Source organism: Vidua chalybeata, chromosome 5, assembly GCF_026979565.1.
Source record: "Vidua chalybeata isolate OUT-0048 chromosome 5, bVidCha1 merged haplotype, whole genome shotgun sequence".
NCBI classification, from domain to species: Eukaryota; Metazoa; Chordata; class Aves; order Passeriformes; family Viduidae; genus Vidua; species Vidua chalybeata.
Genome location: NC_071534.1, coordinates 42,841,588 through 42,857,353, shown reverse-complemented (window position 1 = coordinate 42,857,353; position 15,766 = coordinate 42,841,588). Strand labels below are relative to the sequence as shown.

The window sequence follows — 15,766 nt, the reverse complement described above, 5'->3', positions numbered from 1 at the left end:
AGGACTATGCATCCTGTAATGGCTGAAGTTAATAAGAGCTGAGGACCCTCTACTTCTATGGAAGTCATTTTTATCTTAGAAGGGGCAGCAAAAAAGACACCTGTAATCAGGCAAGACTTCTGAAATCATGAAAAAATGTTGAGTTTCCAGGAAACAAAACAAGGTACTTTTTTTCCTTTTTTTCTGCCCTCAGTATAAGAGTTTAATTAGAGCACACCAAAAAAATATGGAAGAAGATTTTGTGCTTTCTTGATCTGTTTCCTAATCTTTTACAGCAAGAAGAACATGTGCCATACACTGCATGTGGGAAGTGTGTACGGATGACTTTCTGTACAAGTGCCATCTTCTTCTGGGTATAGTTCTTCTCTTTTTCTTTCCCCTCATAAATTCACTTTTCAAGTAGCTGTCCAAAAAATTATCCTCCTGAACTGAACAAAAAATGAGAATGGAACAGGTTCAGTTGGATTTCCATCTCATGCATAAATCAAACTCGAAAGATATGGACCCACATGGAGAAGGTAGCTGTAGTCACCCAATAGTCATTAGCATACAGTATCAAAATATCCTGCAGCTGTAGCTTGTGAGTTATGCTTGTGAAGGTGGTCCATTGGTTTTTCCCCAATTATTTTAAGACAAATGCCTTTGCTTTTAGGGGAGCAGTAAGGGGAAGACTTTGGTTTATATGCTCTCTTCTCTTCTAGTTTCTGTCTGATTTGTTCCAGCTGTGCTCTTCCATATTGTGTCTCACAGTCCATGACCTCTTTCAGGTTTTGTGTTTCACTTAACAGAGCAAAGCTGGGTGCTCTTTAATCTTCCAGTGCTGCTACTTTAATTAAAACTAAACCTTGAAAGCAGTCCAGTCAGCCATGACACAATATATAACACAATGAGCAGGCCCAGAGAGATTGCCTTGAAAAGCTCTGTGTTTTAGCATGCTGCAAGTCCTCATCTGTAGCACAAATAGCAGCTGAAAAAGACCTCATCCTCAGTGATAGGATGCAGACAGGAGATAGAGTGGTGTCTGACAGCCCAGGAAAGCCTCACCATTGTCACATTTGAAACACAAAAGAAAGAATATCGATTTGCAGTTGGATTTAAATAGGCCAGACTTCATGTTGGAGAAAAGAGATATGTTCTGGGTTTGTCACTTGTGTTACTGTGTGTGGGGTCAGGGAAGGTAGTTCATGGCAATTTGCTGAGATAGTGAAAAAAAGATACACAGCCTGTGGATCTTAAACTGACTAATAGTTAGAGAACTAGCAAGAACTAGCAAATATAAGCAGGAAGAGAAGCAGAAAGAAGAGTTGGCAAACAAGATGGGGTACCTGGGTCATTATTGCAACTCCTGCAGACTACAGGACTTGGCTTAATTTTTTTCTATTCTTTTGAGGGGTCTGTAGTCTGTAATAGTACCATGTGGAAGAGAAGGTGCAGCCCCCTCCAAAATAAATGTAGACACGCTAGTACATTTGCCATCCTGCCAATTGTCCAATATGAAGAGTTTTCTCCCATTACATGCCTCAAGGTGCAATATTTGATTACACTTCTTGCTATATTGGCTTACATCAGTAAAACCCCTTGTTATTAGTCATAAAACAGACCATCTCTTTTCTCTCCTGCAGATTTACTATGCTACATGAAAAAAAAAATGCTTCTTTTATGGATTCTCTATTTATTGCTTTGTATCTTATTTGATCATCCTCTTGCAATGGAATGACAGGCACAAAATCGCTTTCCTTTTGCCTATCATACAAAGTGTTTTGAACTCACTTTTCCTAACGCCAGTGGTTGAACATGAACATCTCTCTTGCATTCCCTTTGGCAGCTCCTTTTGATTATTGCTTCAGTTGTTGGAATCATTGTCTACAGGCTCTCAGTTTTCCTGGTGTTCTCTGCAAAGTTGTCACAGCACATCAGTGGAACGGAGGCAATCCGCAAGTACCTGACTCCACAGATGGCCACGTCAGTAACCGCTTCCCTCATCAGCTTTGTTGTCATTATGATTCTCAACATCATCTATGAAAAAGTGGCAATCCTGATCACTGACTTTGGTATGCTGCTGCTGTACCTCAGATGGAAACGTGGGGTAAAATAGATGGAAATATTAGCATTTATATGTATAGTAGGTATTACAGTAAATGAACACCTGTACCAAATCTTTCAGAATTTTCCCACAAAATTACACAATACCACCTAGAAATTTTCCAATATAGATTTTCTCAATATCATAGAAATATGATATTCAGCTCTTTGTAAGCCTGAAAAGGCCTTACATAGGCAGCATGAACGATCAATTGTTTACAGTTTTGTGCTTGTGAAACATACAAAGCAAAGAAAATTACTACAACAACCAAGCTTTATGAAAACAGATCAGTAAAGCATAACACATTCAATTATATTACCTTTTGTTTATGGGGAAAACAGCGATTTTCTCATAAATAAGTGAACTAAGATCACTATTCCAAAGCTACATACCACTCTGATGTTGTTAAACAGATAAACAAACACAAATAATATTATTCTCTATATCCAGGCCATCAACATTAAAGTAGCTATTTTACTTTAGATGCATGAAGTAGCATGGTGTTTTCACTTAATACTGTTTCATCAGTTCAGAGTGTTACATTTGCATCTTTGTTGAGTCTGCTGGATTTGGATGCTTTTTCTTCCCCTGAGTTATTAGAATTTTTGCTTCTTTGCTTTCTTTATTGTCAGGGAACAAGTTCTTTTCTTTTTACAACCCATACAGTTTTAGAATTATATAATTGTTACAGTATACAAGGGGATTAGGTACAATCTAAATGATAATGCTCTCAGTCATAGAAAGGAATATGAAGCGTACAGATACTTTGCAGCTGAGGTTCTAGAACAGCTTGTAGGTTACTTGTAGGTTGGGTTGGGGTTTTTAAAATTTATTTACTTTTCTTTCATTGCAGAACTTCCAAGGACACAGACTGATTATGAAAACAGTCTGACCACAAAGATGTTCTTGTTCCAGTTTGTCAACTACTATTCTTCATGCTTCTACATAGCCTTCTTTAAGGGTAAATTTGTAGGTCACCCTGGAAGTCCAGTTTATTGGCTAGGAAAATATCGCAATGAAGAGGTAAGAATGTAGAATGTATAATTAGTCTCAGTATTGTGCTGCAGTTAGGAGGGTATAAAGTAAAACATAATTGTACATATTTAACATTAGGGTTTAAAAGTAACTGCCACTCAAGATAATTACCTCCTTACTAACCTGTAGCATAAAAGAATATGGCACAAGACCAATTTGCCTTAGAAATGTAATACACATACCCAGAAAAGTGTATTTTACCATGGTCCTACAATCTGTGACTGGGCACATAGAAAGGAGAGAATATCAGTAGAAGCATTCCTATTTGATAGCACAGAGCTGCATGACTTCACCTAGTATTTCACTCTTTCACTGGTATTCTGTCAACCCACCTTATGTGGCCTGGATTTGGCTTTTGCATACCTTACTGGAAAGGTTTGCCTGGACAGTCTTCTTCAATTGCTTCAGTAATGTTGTTATAATAAAACAGGAATGCATAATTTTAAATGCTTTATTCATGCCTGAAAAGTTACCCAACTTCAAAATAATTTTCCTGTCTCTACCAACATTCAGTGTGATCCAGGTGGCTGTCTCCTCGAGCTCACAACCCAGCTTGCCATCATAGTGGGAGGGAAAGCTATCTGGAACAACATTCAAGAAGTGCTTCTTCCGTAAGTTCAAACCATTAAGTAATCTGCTCTTTCATTGTTGAAAAATACTGTTTTGCTTGATGCCTTCAGGCATTTGGTCACTGAGTTTGGTAAGTGCATATTGTATTCTGAAAGAATAAGACTTGTCCTCTGAGTCTTTTTGGGTCTGGTAGTCTGGGCTCCTTTCTCTGCTGTTTTAACTGATTTTAATTCTAATCAGAAATTCTTCCTTCCTCTGCAAGTCAAATTCAATGTGTTTCAGGTTGAATATTCAAAACTGAGGTAGTAGAAGCTATGACAATATTAAACTTAAGACTTGCTTAATATTGATTGGAATGATTTGTTGTTATACATTGGGATTTTAAAAGTCATGTATAAGTTACTATTTTAACTCATTTAGTAGATATAAATCACTGTGATTCTGGTATATTGCCCTTTTACATTCTTATCTATGGCTTGTAAAAACCTACTTCAAGGATAAGGCAACAAAAGTTGCCTTTTTTAGGAAGAAAGTTTTGAATAATTCAGAAATAAAAAAATCCATTGTTTAAACCTACAGCAGAAATGCCACTTTTTGGTTTTTTTTGCATTTACTGAACTTTTTAGGTTCCTTTACCAATGTTAGTGCTCTTTTTCTCCCTGTCTGATAGTTTGGTCAAGAATCTAATTGGAAGACATTCTGCAGCTGCTAGATCAGAAAAAGTTGTTCCACGTTGGGAACATGACTACCACCTCCAACCCATTGGAAAACTTGGACTATTTTATGAGTATCTTGAAATGGGTAAGGAACAGTTTCATCTGGATTCACTACCGCTGCTGGATACAAACATGTTCTAAAGAAAATCTTCACACAAGCAATGCTTAATATGGTGGACAGAGGAGACATAAATGGTTTCTGAGACAAGTTTTGACTGAGCCGTTACAGATGGTTTTACAAGCTTTTATTAAGCATCTAAGCCTTAATCCATTTTATTACTAGGAAGCAGCATGTGATTGTACAAGGAGGCGTACTGCTGCTTCTTCACCTAATCCTGTGAAAAATGCATTTAGAAGGCAGACCACTGTCATGTTCTGGTGCTGCATAGCAGAGCCCTGTGTCAGACTGCTCTGCTGGAGGTCTGCAGTCACCGGGACTCACTGCTGGTAACTTGGGAGCTGGCAGGCCATGGCTGGTTTGTTGCCACCATCCATTCTGTGACAACATTGCCAGTGTGCTTAAGGCAGTACCCAGGCACCAGTAAGATGATTGTTGGTTTGGGCCTTCCAGTTCAGTACGGAGACAGATAGTCATGAGATTTCCGGGCCTTTGTGATAAAGATGTCAGAAAGAAATGGGTATTTGAATACCCAGAAGAGTTCCTCATGCTGTGTTGTGATTTGTAATATTTTCCTGTCCCCCTCACCTAGAAGGTTTTTCCGGTACTGTTGTGCTACTATTTTCTCATCCAAAAGATTCGCTAGGAACCCAGCTACTCTTTCTTGTTTCTCCCACCTGAATTTGGAGTATATAAACTATACATGCCTACACTTGCTTATTTCCAGTAAATGAAAGCCTCACCAATGCATGTAACCTCTTCCTTTCATAGTTATACAGTTTGGCTTTGTGACCCTGTTCGTGGCATCGTTTCCCCTGGCTCCTCTTCTGGCTCTTATTAACAACATGTTGGAAATCCGGCTGGATGCGTGGAAGCTGACAACCCAATTCAGGCGCATGGTTCCACAGAAGGCACAAGACATTGGCGCCTGGCAACCCATCCTGCAGGGCATAGCCATTCTGGCCGTGGTCACCAATGTAGGTACAGTGCCAACAGCTGCAAAAGATAAAATGCCTTCTCTGCAGGTGCTACATCCAAATGTGGGAATGCTGTGTGCAGCAATGCAACTGAAATGATCCTTAAGGCACATCTTCTTAAAACAAAAGCTTCTTTCTTATGTGCTTAAAAATACCACGTGTGCTCTAAATTGCAGATCAGAAGGAATTTTCTGAGAATTTGGACACTAATCTGTTATTCAGTTTACTTAATTTTTTTAAGTACACAACAAATAAATTGAATTTTAAGAGAGTTTCTTAAAAATATTTAAGAAAAAAAATCTGATTAATATATTTCTAACAATGAAATTCAGACCTTTAATGTTTTTTGCATCAATTCACTAATATTTTTGTATCAATTCAATAATAGCTTATTTGTAGACTACATTGTGGGAAGAAAAATAAGGCATTGTTATTTATCTCTATGGATTATTTCATTGCTTATTCTTAAACAGGAACTAGTATGTAATAACTTAGAGAAAATTCTTGCTGCTGGCCTTTTTTAAAGGAACAATGACCACTGGTTTCTTCTGCAGGCACAATAGCACCTCAGATTATCCATGGGGGATAGGCTTTCTCAACAAGGTCACTGTTTTTTTATGTTTTCAGAGAGATCCAAATAAGTTATGCGATTGGATAACTGTATTTCCTAGTCAAGCCAGCTGGATCTTGTAATACCAATATGAAACTAGAAGTTGAACATGTATCTTAAAATTACTTTAAAATATTGTACCTTATCACAGGTCAGAGTTACAGTGGCTTTGGTGACCTCATGTTGACTCGGCCATGTGTAGGCTTCTGTCAGGAATGTGCTCGTGCCCTGCTTTCTGCAGATGATGTCAGTGTGCAAACAGGACATCAGCCACTCACCTCCGTGGGGCTGTTGGCGTGAAAGGGGCTCAGCTCCAGAGACTGTCACGTTCAAACAGCCCACTGCATGTGTTGTGAGGACCTCAAAGAGATTGGTATTTATTGCTAATGAAGTGTGGGTCATAAAGCCACGTGCTTGAGCAAATGCTAGAAGCCGTTTTCCTCCTTTAAGTGTGTTTCTTTTCTCATTTGACATCCAGGAACTGATCCAAGTCATCGGTCTTTCCTTTACCAGCCCTGCCTTGATTTTACCTTAGTACACAGAAAGTGTTTCTTCTCTTCTTCATGACTTGTTATAGATGATTATGCGAGGGTAGTGTATCATCCCCTTCATGCAGCTTCTCCTTTATGCATGTTACCTTTGTAACAGCTGCTAGGTAACATGCTTTGCAAGCAACTTTTGCACAAAGCTACCAGTTTTAAGAGTTGCCGTGAGGCACTGGATTTGTTATTGCATCTGTTGTTGATTTTAAGACTGATTTTAATTAGTTATGGTATAAATGGAAAACTGTGTGCAGTAAGGCTTGGGAAGCAAAGAATGTGCTGTTTGTTTGTAGTTCTCCAGTGCAATACTCTGAAATGCAGCCCATAATTCAAGAGGAAAAAAAGTTTTTCCTTTGAGAGGATGCCGTAGGATTAGTTCTCATATTTCTGTCCTTGAAGCTCTCCGGAGCACATCTGGAGATCATTTTGAGAGAGGGAGGAGAGTGAGATCAGGCTCAGATTTAGGATGATGAGAGACCTGGGGCCGTGCAAAAAAGATTCAGTAAGATCAAGTATTAAGCTCTGTAAATGCCATATTCCAGCATCTTTCTGATACAAAGAAGCAGCATCAAACTCATTTGGTCCAAAGGGAGAAGGAATTTTTTTGCCTTATTGTTAAGTTTATATTAATTAATTTATGGTCTGACTAGATGAGCTAATGAACAGAAAGAAAATTTATTTAACAAAAATTTTCTATGCTTGTAATTCAGACTGCAAATACTCTATTTGTACTCTACTTGTAACTCTACTTCAGAGTTAAAAACAGAGTAATTTAGTTGTGAGGTTGTCTCCCTGCAGCTGCAAGACACAGTAATATATACTTCTTGTCAGTCAAAAACACCTACTCAGCATGTAAATATAAACAACACATAATTTTCACTTCATTTCACACTGGCATGTAATGCTTAAAAACAGTTTTTAAAAGTGCATGCCAACTACATTTGATTCAAGCCAAAGTGCAGTACAAGAAAAACACCTTATCCTTGAAAATTTTCAATGAGTTTTAGACTTAGGATGCCTTCCTTTTATTTCTCATCAGTCAAACTTTCTCTCAGCTGAACTCACTTGTAACAATATTCTGGAGAACTAAATACAGATCTTGGACCACAGTCTCAGAAGGATTGTTTCTGCAACTTTTATCTTAACTACAGTTTAGCTTCTCAGGTGCTTCAAAGTAAGCCAGCTCAAAAGGTAAGACACTAGGATATCATTCATCATTTGGCAGCTACTTGAAGTAGGGTGAGTCCTGCTCCCTTTTCAACTCCCTGCTCTTTCCCTTTTCTGTCTTTCCCCCTTGGTCCTGTCTCTTGCATTGTGCTGGCACCAGCACTGTATAAACACATGATGAATCAGACCAGGGAAAAGACCCAGTGGTGATTCCCACTCAGATCAGCATTTTTATCTGATCTGCTGGATGGAGCCAGGACTGCCCCAGCCAGCACACGCAGAGCACAAGTCAACTGCTAGAGGCAGATGCAGGAGGTTGTTTTAGCTAGTACTGCCACCAAAGCATTGTTCAAGGAACTGTAGAAGAGCTATCCACATTTTTTTTCACCCTTTCTCCTCTCTCTCCTTCCCTTTTTCTGCAACCGTTACAAATACCTCCCCAGTCTGGGACTGTCTGACTGGAAATGTTGCACAAAAATGGAACTTTTTTGTCCCATGTCATTAAAATAAGGAAATAGAGACCTGACAAATTACAGACTGGCGTGATGGGGAATTAAAAACAGATATTAACCAGTTTTTGTGCTCCTCTTTGTTACCCATTATTGCTTGACTTTGCCCCTAACTCTGTCCTATGATTTTCCTGTAGTTTTTTTCTGCCTCTTTTATACATCTGTACCTAAACCTCCTTCCCCCTGATCTCATCAGATCTTCACACCTTTCTCTTCCATGTCTCTGCCCTGGTTCTTCCCTTCCCATCCATGTTGTCAAGTGGGTATTTTTGTCCTGGTATGGGACAAAACACTTCTCTTTCAGTCCTGGAGTGCAGCTGGTCATTCCTTCCCAGGTGCTGGGCACCAGAGACGCCTGTTGTCATGAGTTAACTGGGCAGCCTCTTGCTAAATACTCAGCTGCAGATCTTGTCAGTGGAAAGTCTTCCTCACAGGGAAACCTTTTGAACTTTCAGTAGCAGGGGAGGAAATTGGATTAAACATAGTTAACCTCTCCTCCAGAGTAGGATGTTTTGGGAAATTCATGAGTTTAGAAAAGACTTCCCACAACAAACCCACAGATCATATTTCCTACCCAGTTTGTGACTAGCAGACTGAGTAGGACAGGGACTCTCTTGGGAGCAAGATAAAAACAAATGGTCACGTCATGTAAAACAGCACTATGCAGCTGCTACTAAAAAAAATTATCTTGGCATCAAGAGCAGTTTCCACATGTACGACACTATAGTAGGAGGCAAAAAGTACCGAGATGAATTTGGGTTGGCTAGCACCTCAGAAAGGGTGGGATGTTTCTAGGATCAGTTATATATCTAATTTATTTAATTCCTTTACTCAGACATCGGAGAACCTGGTGACATTTAATTCTCTAATACTGAAGAACTTTCCTGTTGTTTCCATTAGTTTAATCAGGAAGAATTTCTTCAAGCATCTCATAAGTACTCATAAGAAGCACATTTGCTGATCTCCTCTGCATGCACATGAAAAAAGTGTTTTATAGTATAACTGTTTTAGGGCATTTAGCAGAGCTAGCATAATTTAGAAACTATACAGAGTGCACATTCCAGAAAGGGATTGTTTTGTGCCCATGCTCATTTACAGAATGAGCAACCACAGATGGGAAAAGAAAACATATTTTCTATTTTTAGCTCATATGCTAACTTCTGAGATGATAAATATATGGCAAAGGAATGCATATTAAAGCTTATTTCTTTAATGCTGCTCTGCTTTTTTGTCTTCTCTTTCTGAAATGCAGGCTTTGATCATTGCTTTTACATCTGACATGATTCCTCGTCTGGTTTATTACTGGTCCTTTTCAGTCCCTCCTTACGGGAGTCACAGCACTTACACTATGGAGGGGTATATAAACAGTACACTTTCTGTCTTCAATATATCAGACTTCAAGAATGCAAGCAAGCCTTTTTCCCCTTGGTTCGAGAACCAAACAACATGCAGGCAAGTGTCAAATAAGTATTTGCCATTTTTCATTTACAAAATAATGTTTTTTATATCTAAGCCATCTAATTCAGTTAACAATATCCCTTAAGAAAAACACAGGAAAGCCCAGCTTATTTTGAATGGCAGAGTGGAGTGGAATATTCACCCATCATTTGTGCTACTCAGAAAATTCTTATTTTTATTTGGCTTTCTCCCAGCTGATAGTTTTCAAAATAAAGCACCTTAAAATTTTTTATCAGTAATTCTTAATAAAATGGCAAAAATACGACATTTCAGCCAAATATGGCTTACCTTGCAGATATGATTTTACCTATCACAGTAGTTCCTGGACACATTAAGCAGGGCCATGTCGTGCTCCATCCTCTGGCCACAGTGCTGTACTGCAGAGATGCCAGAGACCAGCTCCTGACTTTCCTACTTTGCTTTCAGATACCGGGATCTCCGCTACCCTCCTGGTCACCAGCACCAATATGAGCACAACATATACTACTGGCATGTCATTGCAGCCAAGCTGGCTTTCATCATTGTCATGGAGGTCGGTGTATGGGGGTTTGAGAATTGCTTATTTAGTCTCTTCCCTCCCTCCAGAAAATCCTTCAGAGGCATTCAGTCCAGGCACAGCTATCAGAGCTGGTGATGTGTCCTAGCATGAACAAGAACTTGGGAGATGTAAATTAAGAGTAGCAACATTGGAAGAATAATTCCCTGAAATCATGACATCAGCTGAGGATTGCCCCACATATCTGCAGCTTCTTTTCTCAAGAACTGTAGAATAATTTTTAGTAGCAGAAGTAGAATACGTGTACTTAGAGGAAGTTTGCACACAGCATCCTGAATGCATATGCATGATACCTGTTCGTAATACATGTACATAATACAGGTACAATACATGGCAGAGTGAAGTGTATAAATACAGTCCCTGTAAGAAGTGAATCTCTAGATGATCATCAAAAAATAATTGCTCCTTCCTCTGCAGCTACAGCCTGGGCTTACGAAAGATGGGAATCATTCCAAGATGAAGAGAGAGAAATATTTGGTATTATTTAATTACAAAATGTGTTTAGGTCCTGATCTAGAGACTACTCAAGTCATCAGAAACTGATTAGAGCAGATTTCCTGTATCAGAGAAAAGTAATTGCCCCAGAGTCATTTGAACAAACCTAAAAAATCTTCTAGGAAACTGTAACTAGTGTTTCCATGCAGGAGGGAAGCACTGTGTACTAGGGTTTCCCCAAAGCAGGCAGAGAAGTCCTTGCTCAAATCAGGCTCAGAAATTCTTGTTTATCAGATAATTATTCTATCTTATTAGTCATGTCTTTTTAAAATCTTTTTCTACAGTGTTAGATACTGGCACTGAATCAGCTCAGAGTCTTAAGACAAAAAGTGACATTTCATTTATAATGATGATAATGATCTGTTCAGCCTGACTGACATTTTTTCATTTTCACCTTTCCAGCATGTCATATACTTTGTGAAGTTTATTATTTCATATGTAATTCCGGATGTATCACAGAAGACCAAGAGCAAGGTCAAACGAGAGAAGTACCTCACACAGAAACTATTACACGAGAATGATCTCAAAGGTGTGAAAAAAACCATGGGCAAAATAGCCGACAAAATCATCAAAGGAGCAGACAGCACTTTCCGACCTAAAGATGAATAAGTACTTTTTCATATGGAATAACAATACTTGGGCAACTAATACCTGTCCAGATATTAACAATAGCTATCAAGCACTTTGGATTTACTAAACATTGTTTCTTGCAACTCTTACATGCTCATTTATCAGTTTCCCTTGAACAAATGCAACCACTGCAACGCGGATAAGAGTTATCATTTTTTAAAACAGCTTTTTAGGACGTATTAAAAAAAAAAAAAGGCGGGGAAAATTATTTATCCTCTTAAGAAGATGCAGATTAATTCCCAAACACCTAGGCTGCTTTCTACTTTTTTTAGGCATCAGCTATTATATAACTAGTCTGACTTGAATAAACCTTAAGAACTAGAATGATTTGCTGTAACAATATCATCACAACCAATGTAGGAGTTTTGATTGCTTGCTAATGCAGACCTCAGCTATAAAACGAAGAGGAAAAGCAAAACATGAAGGAAAAAGAAAGAAAATACAACGCAAAATCCCACTGTTAAGCCATTGGAATTGACATACTTAGCGTGGTTGTTTGCTACTCTGAATTAGCTATGGATACTGAGACTTAAATGGATAACAAGATATATCAATTAATCATGGACTTGGATCACAAGAAGCAACAGGACTGTAAGCCCATCCTGTTCATCAATCTCTATGTAAATGGGAGAATTGCCTTTGAAATCAATGCATACAAACTGACCTTACAGCATGCCAAGTGAGTAGAAAACTCAGGTATTTTATCTTTCCCCAGTCAATGTACTTTCATTAGTTTACTTGCCCATTCTGAGCTAAATGCTCATAGCCTTGAAGGTTTCCTACTTGTAAAAGCAATAAGTGTTAAAAGTCTTTTCACATACTGAATCAATATTTGTGGAGGGCTGTCTTTTGCATCTCTCTCAAACCAGAACGTGCTCTTCCCTGGGGTTTTGACATAGGACGAATGTGCAGCTGAACATTTTGATACAACATCGCGTGATAAAGTGAATTCTGACAAGACTATGGATCTATTGGAATTGGAGATTGGAATAAACTATTTAATAAGCCTTAACCATGCTGTGAAGCTTTGAATAATATGGAAGGATGTCAGAGGTGTGGAGGCATGTGCTACACCTATCAGTCATCTTCAAATCAGGCTGCAAATCTGCTCGCTTATTTTGGCTCCAGCTGCTAACTGGGAATTAGGGAATTACAGACTAGGCATGTATGTGGAGGACTATTTTGTGCCTGAAGCAGTGATATTGCAGATTATTAACTTGCTTTTTCTTTTAACAGTTTTAATGAACAAATTTATATAAATCTTGAAAACCAAAACCTTTTTAAAAAAGAAAAGTATGCCTGTACTCTGTAAACCAGCTGATTACTTTATGATTGTAATTTTGTAGTCTACTTAAATGCAATAGATATGCAGAATTTTTAGGCAGATTATTCATATAGCTTTTTAAGTATGAAGTCTATTTACAGAAATTAAATAGCATTTGGAAGATGCATTTTATCCAGTCAATAATCAGAAGGAATTAAACCTATGAATTTTGCAGCAAAATCTCCAAATACTGAGTGCTGTGGAACTCAAGCCTGTCTTTTGAAGTAAACCCTACAGAATCATAAGAACATTCAGACTGGAAAAGTCCTTTAAGATTATCAAGTCTAACCATTAACCTGACACTGCCAAGTCCACAACTAAACCATGTCCCCGAGTGCCACATCTACATGTCTTTTAAATACCACTCTCTGAGCCTGGCCATCCAGCCATTTTTTTTATCTAGTGAGCAGTAGGTCTGCCCAGGCTGTGAGCAGATCAGCACCCATCCAAGTCCCAGGGACTTGTGTCTGTTTAAGTGGTGTAGCAGGTCACTGACCGTTTCCCCTTGGATTATGAGGGCTTCATTCTGCTCCCTGCCCGTCTCCCACCCCAGGGGGCTGGGTTCTCAGAGAACAACTGGTCTTACTACTAAAGACTGAGGCAAAGAAGGCATTGCTTACATCAGCCTTTTCCTCATTCTTTGTCTGTGTGTTTTCCAGCACATCCAGTAAAGGATTGAGAGTCTCCTTAGCCCTCCTTTTGTCACTAATATGTTTATAGAAACATTATTATTGTCTTTTGCAGCAGTAGCCAGATTAAGTTGTAGTTGGGCTTTGGCCCTTCTAATTTTCTCCCTACAAAACCTCATAGCATTAGTCTTCCTGAGCTGTCTGCCCCTTCTTCCAAAGGTCATCAGCTCTCCTTTTTTACCTGAGTTCCAGCCAAAGCTCACTGTTCAGCCAGGCTGGTCTTCTCTTCTTTTGAATATTTCCAGGGATGGAGACTCCACAACCTCTGTGGGCCACCTGTGCCACTGCTCAGTCATTCCCACAGTGAAAAAGTGTTTCAGTTTCTGCCCACTGCCTCTGGTCCTGTCACTGCATAATATATCAAATTTTCAGTTAAAGTAAAGTTTTGTCCGAAAAACTGCTTCGAGGAACAATTTTAGTGAAGTACTTAGGATTTCCCTGTGGAGAATGAGTTGGGTTAGAAAGGACAGTCAGCTCCTTTCATACTTGGAGCTTTTGATTTTAGCTTTCAACTGGACCTTTCTCATTTGCAGTTGTGTTCAGAGGAGAGATACCATTTTTATTCCCTCATCAGTGATCACAGCACCAGTATGCCTTAAATACCTTTCCAGATATGGTGTTAAAGAGCTGGGGCAGGTAAGGAGTCATTATGTGATAAAGGGGGGAAATGCTGCACAAAATGGACCATTTCAGACAATTATTTGGTCTTAAGGAAGCTCTTCGAGAGTAAAAGAGACTAGGAAAGAAACTAATTGTCATACTGTGAGCAGTGGCAGAGCTTAAGGCTAATTTTCAGAAGTGCCTAGACTTATTCTCTTTGTTTGATACTGGGGGACCCTCCAAGTTGTTTCTTCCTACATCAGTTGGCATAATTTCCTAAAGGGGTAGTTAGCCCTCAGTGTCATAAAGAGTTTATATTCCTGCCTTTAAAATAACGATTTAAAAACCTGCTACATCAACAAAGCCTATGTGCCTATGGCTTGGGTTCCTCCCACAATAAAATCCTAATCAGCCCTGAGTGTGTTTCTATGTAGCCTTTTTTATTCAGATGACAAATGTGCTTTTGAAACCAGTCTTCCACTTGTCTCCATTTTCTGGGAGACATCACAGTTATTCTGGGCACACATGGACTGAGTTCCTTTTGGTTCAAACTGACCCAGGAGGCAGCTTTTAGATACACACTTAATGGTTGCTGACGGGCCCTTAGTCTGCTGAAACCAGAGCTGGGCTGAAGAGAGTGGTGAGCTCTGCATGGGCACCATCTAGCCAACATTAACTTTTTGCTCTAGTGATTTGTTTCTGAAATGCCATACTCCTTGCTAATGTAGCTGTAACATTTCATTTCAGAAGACATTACATCAGGAATTCAGTTCAGTTTGCCATGTGCTCAGTGTTATTCACAGCAGAGTTCTGAATGAGAGAAAGAAGAGGGAAACCAACACAGTGCCTAATAATTGCATTTTAATAGTTTCATTTAAGCTGTGCAGTTTCTGAAGCCTCTATCTCCAGCTGCTGAAATGTGCTCTGCTTGCATGCTGGAAGCTCTGCGGAGGCATGAGAACAAAATCCTGGGGTCCAGTTGCCAACATATGAGTATTTGTAATTTTTTTTTTTTAGGCTTTGTCACATTAATTAAAAATCTGCTTGAAGGGAAAATCAGCATTTGTTTTAAAGTCTGAATCCATTTTACATTTTTTCTACACTTGATATGTAGACTAGACTGCTACTTTGTACAGATCTGTTGAAGTCAGGGTGAATTTGGACCAGTGACCATTTCATTGCCTTAACAAGCACCATAAATTAGACTATCACCACTGTTTTAGACTCTCTGTATGTCAATAAAATTCAGAATGTAAGAGTGTATTTTTTATTTTTTCTAAGAATGTTTGCAATTAGTTTCTGAATATTAAGATTTCTTTTTATTTATTGTCATTAAATAAAGTCTATTTTAAAATATCAATACATCTGTTGTCGATTAGTGTTGTTTGTTTTTCCTTGAATGATACTGCTGCTGCAAAATGCTATACTTAAATTATTACAGTGTCATCCCTGTCTAATTTCAATATTCATCCTCTTTTCCAATCTTATTCCATTAAACTGTTAGTAGTGCTGAAATTTATCCTCCGTGTTTTTCTGCATCCCCTAAATGGAAGTCATTCCTTTCAACTCCACATTGATGACAAGGACCACTATGTTCTCATACAAATAAACAGTTTAAGTCTTTATAACCTTTCACTCCTATCATGATAAAGCCTGTGTTATGTTTCAGAGTCATCATTTATTTCTT

General features: G+C 38.7%; 1 protein-coding gene across 1 annotated transcript in view; it reads left to right on the top strand.

The window, feature by feature from the left end:
* The window catches only part of ANO6 (anoctamin 6), a 44,744-nt gene extending 29,303 nt beyond the window's left edge, over positions 1–15,441 (top strand). Inside the window, exons 12-20 of the mRNA XM_053943548.1 lie at positions 276–353; positions 1,826–2,051; positions 2,937–3,106; positions 3,632–3,729; positions 4,359–4,489; positions 5,294–5,499; positions 9,580–9,779; positions 10,212–10,317; positions 11,239–15,441. Of these exons, the coding sequence (XP_053799523.1) occupies positions 276–353; positions 1,826–2,051; positions 2,937–3,106; positions 3,632–3,729; positions 4,359–4,489; positions 5,294–5,499; positions 9,580–9,779; positions 10,212–10,317; positions 11,239–11,445 (1,422 nt within the window). The 3' untranslated portion in view covers positions 11,446–15,441. The remainder of the gene's footprint in view (positions 1–275; positions 354–1,825; positions 2,052–2,936; positions 3,107–3,631; positions 3,730–4,358; positions 4,490–5,293; positions 5,500–9,579; positions 9,780–10,211; positions 10,318–11,238) is intronic.
* The last annotated feature ends 325 nt before the right edge of the window (positions 15,442–15,766 follow it).